General features: G+C 43.7%; 1 protein-coding gene across 10 annotated transcripts in view; it reads left to right on the forward strand.

Annotated features, from left to right (window-relative positions):
* ERC2 (ELKS/RAB6-interacting/CAST family member 2) overlaps nt 1-6,453 on the forward strand; it is a 916,980-nt gene extending 910,527 nt beyond the window's left edge. For 7 of the 10 annotated variants that reach the window (XM_044253352.1, XM_044253355.1, XM_044253356.1 and 4 more), the window contains one exon: nt 3,429-6,453. In XM_044253352.1, the coding sequence (XP_044109287.1) occupies nt 3,429-3,671 (243 nt within the window). In that variant the 3' untranslated portion in view covers nt 3,672-6,453. The remainder of the gene's footprint in view (nt 1-3,428) is intronic. The other 3 variants (XR_006385123.1, XR_006385122.1, XM_044253358.1) reach the window with 3 other exon arrangements.
* The last annotated feature ends 370 nt before the right edge of the window (nt 6,454-6,823 follow it).

Here is a 6,823-nt window from a genome sequence, read left to right on the forward strand (position 1 = left end):
GATCGAGTCCCCCATGGGGCTCCTTTCTCAACAGGGAGCCTGCTTCTCCCTCTGCCTGCTGATCCCCCTGTGACTGTGTTTTCTTTCTTTCTCTCACAAATAAATAAATAAAATCTAAAAAAAAAAATAGTAATAAGAAACAGGAGAAATTAATTGTAGTACTCTACTTAACTTGATCCAATATGCCCAAAATATTATTTTAATATGAAGTCAATATTAACAAAATGAAATTCATACTAACCAATATCACACTGTGTGTTAACTGGAATTTTGAGAAACACTTAAAAATTAGATAAACTCAGAGGAAAATAAAAAAAACTAAATTCATACTGAATCTAAAATTCAATATATTAATTTATAATCATTTAAAATCAATATAAAAGAATAAGTTATTACTTAATCTTGGACATCTGGTATCTATTTCACACTTAGAGCACATCTCAGTTTGAACCAACACATTTCAAGGTACCCACGTGTGGTCGGTGGCTGCCATGCTGGATAGTTAAAGTCCAGACACATCACCACAAGGGGACAGTGAAGTGTGTGTGAGACTTCTTGTGCTACATCCCACACTCAGCAGGGTCAGGCAAGGCCTCCAGGGAGGAAGTGATGCCTAAACTGAGACCACAGAGTGGGCGGGCATCAGGCGCATGGAGGGTTGGTGTAAATGCTCATCAGACAGGCCGGGCTGTGAGGCGAGGAGAAAGGAGAGCTTCGAGCAGAAGCAAGTCCAGCACAGGTGGAGCGGGGCGCGTGGGGCTGGAGAGAGAGGGGCCGGTCCGGCTAGCATCCTTCCTCACTCCAGGGCAGTGGGATGGTAATTGCAGGTTGCACGCAGGGAACCCAAGATGGAGGTGACGTCCTTAGAAACAAGGCTGTCGGGGGCACCGGTGAGCACCCCGAGTCGGGTGCTTCAGGAGAAGATGCTCGGAAACAGAGTGGGCAGCTGTGACCCTCCGGGTGAGGCGGGACTGGCCAGAGATTATCCCGCCGTGGGGGGCTGCCTGGATTGCCTCATTCCTGTTTTTCATTTTTTTTTAAAGCACAGGCTTATTTGTCCCCCAGCAAGGGATCATCTGCATTTCTAACTGCTGGGAACCATCATCTGAGTCTTTCTTTCAAAGCCACTTCGGCCTCCCGGTGAATGGATTGTCCAGTGGAAGGAGCAGCAAACCGTTTCTGAGTGTTCTCTCTTCCACAGCGCAAACCTCGCCCCAAAGCCGTGCACGGCCCTAGTGAGGCACTGTATTTTGCCTAGTGACCTGCTACCCAGCTGGAAATCTTTCTCTCAACTGAATAAATGATTGTTCTTTGCTACTTTATCTTGGAAAAACATCAAGGACATCAGGCATTCACTGTAATTATTTTTCACTCGTTTCCCCATCTGTAAAATATGACCGGTGCATTTTAGTACTACTTTGGGTTTCTCTTTACCTTTTAATCATGTGGCCTTTTAATATATTGGTCAACCCTTTAAAAGGATGATTAAGAAATGCTTAATGCACAAAAGAATTAGAGCTATGCACAGCTCATGAAGCAGAAAGCGTGCTCTGACTTACAATTTTCATACGAAGTTTGCAGAGATTTTATGTGCCAGAATAAGTAATATGATCTGCTCTAGGAACTCCCTAGCTTTCTGGCTCTGCAAAAGTCATTTTTTTTTTTTTTGCCCCAATTCAAGTTTCTTAACCAGAAGGGCTACACCAAACTCCTCAGAGTATGAATTAGCAGAGTTCATCCAAGCCACATATTTCGTTTGTACTGTTTAACCAGGGCTGGGAGTAACCGCCTACCTGTACGGACACTGGGGTCTCGGCGCTCTCGTTAGTCAGTCTGGCTCAAGAAATTCTGTGCATTGACCACCAATTCAGACAGTGCAGGCTCTATTCAAAAGGTGGCTCACACATGTGTGAGTGTGTGTGTGTGTGTGTGTGTGTGTGCGCACGCGTGTGTTTGATCTTTTCCTCTCACTGCCATATTCCCCAGAGAGCTGCTCTATTGCCATGTGCCCGGAATAGTATTCAAAGGCCATATGTGAATGATAATGAGTATCAGCGGGGGGAGCCAGTCATCTCCTGAAGGGTCCTCTGGGCCAGGCCTCTCTTGCTACCCATTTTACTGATTCTTCCCAGGCTGCACTTGTGTTCCACCCCTGGCCCTCCTGATGGGGCGGTGAGGAAGCATGGGGTGCTCCTGCTTCCCTGTGCCCCAGAGCATGACGCATGCGGATGGCTGGCTGTTCCATTTATGTTTAGGGTCAAGCACGCACATCTTCGCATGCAGGGGGGATGGGGGTGGCCAACGTTGTTTTGTTCTTTTCTATTCAATATCCTTTCTCAAAATGTTTTCCCTGTAGCAAAACATACATTAAAATGCACCATTTTAACTATTTAAGTGGACAACTTAAGCATAATTCAGAGGCATTCAGTGCCTACACAGGGTTGTACAACCCCTACTGTCCATTTCTAGAACTTTCTCACTATCCCAAAAGATAGCTTAATTATACCCACTAAGCAATAGCTCCCCATTTCTCCTCCCCTCCAGCCCCTGGCCGTCTTCTAATCTATTTTCTGCATCCACAAATGTATCTCTTTGAGATATTTCGTGTAAGTGGAATCATACAGTGTTTGTCCTTTGTGTCTGGCCCCTTTCACTGATTTCGCTGCTGTGAGGTCTTCCAATGTCATTCATATTGTGGCGTGAATCAGAACTTCGTTTCTTTTTAGAGCTGAGTAATATTCCACTGTATGTATATACCACATGTGTTTATCCATTCCTTTTGGTTATAGATGCCTGATGGGGTTTTTTTTCCCCCTCCCTGTTGGTTATTGTGAACAACACTGCTGTGAACATCTGTGTGCCAGTCTCTGAGTCCCTGTTTCCCATTGCTCTGCATCACACCTCACAGTGGAAATGGCTGGGTCCAGTATTCTTCGAACCTGTTGGTCTCAGCTGGTTTGGAAGCAAATGTTAAGTTTTCTGGAGTCCTGACCATCCTTAACGCTCTAGTGTCTATAACATGAAGTTAAAAATAGTTTAAGAACCTTACTCATTGTTGAAAAGCGTGGAGAGAAAAAACCCAAACACATACTCTGATCACGTAGAAGTGGTCCCTGGAACATTTTGGTATATTTCCTTTCACTTTCTCATTGCCTATCAAGAGACCTCTACACCTGTATGCGACATCTTTTGAAAGAGGCCTCTTCTCAAAGGTGTTTACAGGACATAATTTAACTTCGTGTTCACTCTGTCCTTCCTCTGTGCTTCCTCCCCTTGCCAACCAACCCCAACCAAAGCGAGTAGTAGAGGGTCCATGCAGGGGTGGGGTATGGGAAGGCTGGCCCTATCAGCTCTATCTGGCTCTATCTGTAAGCTCCTCTTCAGTGGCAGTTGCTTTCCCTGATAAATGTTGTGCTTTCTTGTTGCAGCTATCAGAAGAGCTAACTAAAGGGGAAATGCAGCTCTGCAGCCATGTTCTGATAATCTCTTGCAGCGTGGCTCACCTCACTGGCCATCACCACCTGGAACGTGCATCAGGACCGAAGAGGAGCTTTTCATTTTCATTATGGCGCACAGTTCTGTTCGACTTGATATTTCCTTTATCCTCTCATGTCATTTCTCATGGATTCAGATATGTTGGGCAGGAAGAACGAGGAGGAGGAGGAAAATGACAGATCCTCCATTTTTGGGTGGGAGGGGAGTCGGGATTTGGGTGTTCAAAATGTGATCATCCCTTCTGAATCATTCTTTGATACATTTTATTTATGTTCCTTCAACATCGTGGGATAAACTTGAACTCCGTGGGACTTTAACTGTGGCTTCAGCTTCTTTTGGACCACTCGCTTCATCTCCGGTTCTGCTGCTGGTTCAGTCGAAGTGGTCATTCCTAAGGCATCAGATTATCAAAAAGTGTAAATTCTGTGAGTGAGTGGTGTTGGCAGTGTTTGTACACCAGGATGCATGGAGTGTTTGACGAAGAAACCAAAACACCAAAAATGGTGAGCCTTTACCCTCCTCTATTTCTTTAATCCGCTGTTTGAAGAACCATATTTTGATGGTGTAACCAGTAGTTACCTCTGGGCCAGGTTGGAAATGAAATCAATTTTTTAAACCACTAATACTTGCCAAGAAATCGCCTTATGAGAACATGGTGTGTGTCTCTGACAAAGCATGGCATGTCCAAATCAATCATTCATGATCCTATCTACCCTGTTTCTGTGCTGGAGAGTGGCAACAGCCTGAGGCACCCGCGCCCTTCTATTCCATGTGGCCCACACATCCCCGTGGCGGGGACGTACCCGAGCCTCAGGCTCTTACCATTCCCATACGCGCAGGTCTCCATGGAGAAGCTAGGACTCATTCACATTTCCAGATTCAAATGCTGTGCAACGAGTGTAAGCTTAGATCTTCTGGAAATGAAGGGTCATTTCTCATTTTTTTTTTTAATGTCTCCAACATGGATTCCAAAGCATTTTCAGCATCAAACATGAAAACATTGATGAATGAGGAATAATCACAAAAGCTGTGTATCTGTATATAGCTCTACACAACACGTGTGTGGGTACAGAGTCATTATGTAAAGCACATGCCAGGGAAAGAGACCAAATTTGGAGGTCTTTTCCAAACGTTACATGGTACTAAGGAGGATTTAACTCCTACTGCTTTCTCTGAAAATGAAACAATAAGGAAGGTGGTTTTAACTGCATAAAACTCACAACCAGTTTGGCAAACATGTGCAACTCTCGCATTGATCCACTTTCTCATCAATGGAAGAAAGCCTTCCACAGGTACACAAGTGGGAGACGAAAATCTACATTCTTACGAGGATAAACAGTGAAGTAAAGCATGAGTGGCCTTAATAAATACAGTTGTCTTTCTCTGCTGCTGTGGGAAGGATTCCACACAGATGCTCCTGAAGTCTTGCATTGAATTTAGTTGTTATTATCACTTTTCAAAATGTTGGTGCAATGAACTCCAGACCTCTCCCGTGAGCCATAGAGATATTTAAAAGACAGACACCTTATTTGTCGGGGAAGATGAAACTGTGTCTGAGTTGCACTGTTCATCCTTGGTGCATTAGGAGTAATATATCCAAGCAGGTTTCTTGCTTCTGGCTTTGTTCTTGTCGTCAGTAAGTATAGCGAACTACGTAAAGCTTTCGTGTCGCATAAACAATCCAAATACATTCATGTTTAAAAAGTTTGTCCTTTAACTATCAAAGGGTTTTAGGATCTCGGCTGGAGAAGAGAGCAGAGTTCTTTGCAAATGTTTATAGCACATTTTGACATGATGTCGTACTGAAAACCCAGGACACGTAAGTGTGTCCCTGTGAACAATTTGGGTGTCCTCAAAAAGGCGGTCCTCCCCGCCTCCTGCAGCCGGATCCTGACCTGAACTCTGCAACTGAATACTTGAAGCAGGTGTAGGAAACCCACTAGGGAAACTAGGGTCCTCGAAACAGAAAAAGCAACCAACCACGTATAGTTAGCTATTACTCAGTATGTGCCAATTTTATCACAGCTGTTGTTTGAGGGGGCATTTTTTGGCCCCACTTTTGTTGGGTTAAAGTATTATCAATCTCACCATTATGGGGGCATATTACTTAGTCCCTTAAAAATTAAATTCCATCTGACATAGCACATTTTCCCATTTCGTGTAATATTCTCTGATGTTTTGGGGGTTACCAAAAAAAAATTCCCTTTTTCACAAAAAGAGTCTCTGGGTTTACAACAAACACTGTGATGTTGGGGAGATATTTCCTTTGCGCAAACATTAGCAGGTACCCTTCTAATCATAATAAAGTTGGGGAAAAAAAGTGGAGGCTAACATTTAGGAGAAGTTGGTCTTCTTGCTCTGTGCAAAAACAGGCTTGTACTTTATACCCCATTTGGTTTTGATGTACAGTCTCGATTTTGTATTTAATGATTTTTGTGTATCCAGTATGCACGTTAACAGCGTGTCAACTTTCATTTGAAAATGGGTTTCAATTTACTTTTTAAACAGTGTTTATGATGAGACCGCAAATGTGTTGACATAGGCTCTCTCTGAGATGTGTTTGTGTAGAGTAACGTTTGAATGCTACCAGGGGTCAGTGTATCTAATTCCCGGAGACCCTTGTTTGATAGTGCTTCTTGTAATTTTTCTCCAAGTGAGTGGCATGTGGGTTGTGAATATTGACCATGTGATTATGGACTTCGATATGAAAACAATACATAAAACTAAGGAACCCTCAGAAACTACCAGTGGGCATGTATTAGCCAGTCATTGTAACCTCGTGTCTAGTAGAAGTACAACAGCATACAAGGTATGTACAGTTCATAACTTTGTTATCATGTGTATGAGGAGTACTTTGTGCTGATCGCCTTATTTATATTCATCAAATAAACTTTGTTTCTTTCTGAAGTGAGTTCATTCCATCTCTAATAAATGTTCCGATTGTGGTGGTTTCTAATCTTTTTGGGGTCACGGGTGTTCATTTGAGGAACCTAAGGTCTTGCAGAAAAAAGGATGGCTGAGGAAAGTTGTATACTCACTTCACAGGAGGGAGCAAGGCACAAATTTCGCTTGACACGTAGCTGAATCCGGAGGTTCATATTAAGAAATTAAGTCATTGGCGGGATCTCCCTTCTTCCTTCCTTCCCACCATCCCATCCCCTTGGTTTTTCCTCTCTCTCAACCTCCCCCTGCTTCTCTCTTCTATCCCTCCCTCCTCTCCTCCTCCCCACCTTTTCTCTTTCCCTTTCTTCCTCTCCTGCCTCCCTCCCTTTCTCTTTTTCCCGTTTCCTCTTAACTTCCCTTGGGTTGATGTCAGTCCCTGCTGGGT

This window comes from Neovison vison, chromosome 6 (assembly GCF_020171115.1).
Source record: "Neovison vison isolate M4711 chromosome 6, ASM_NN_V1, whole genome shotgun sequence".
NCBI lineage: Eukaryota > Metazoa > Chordata > Mammalia > Carnivora > Mustelidae > Neogale > Neogale vison.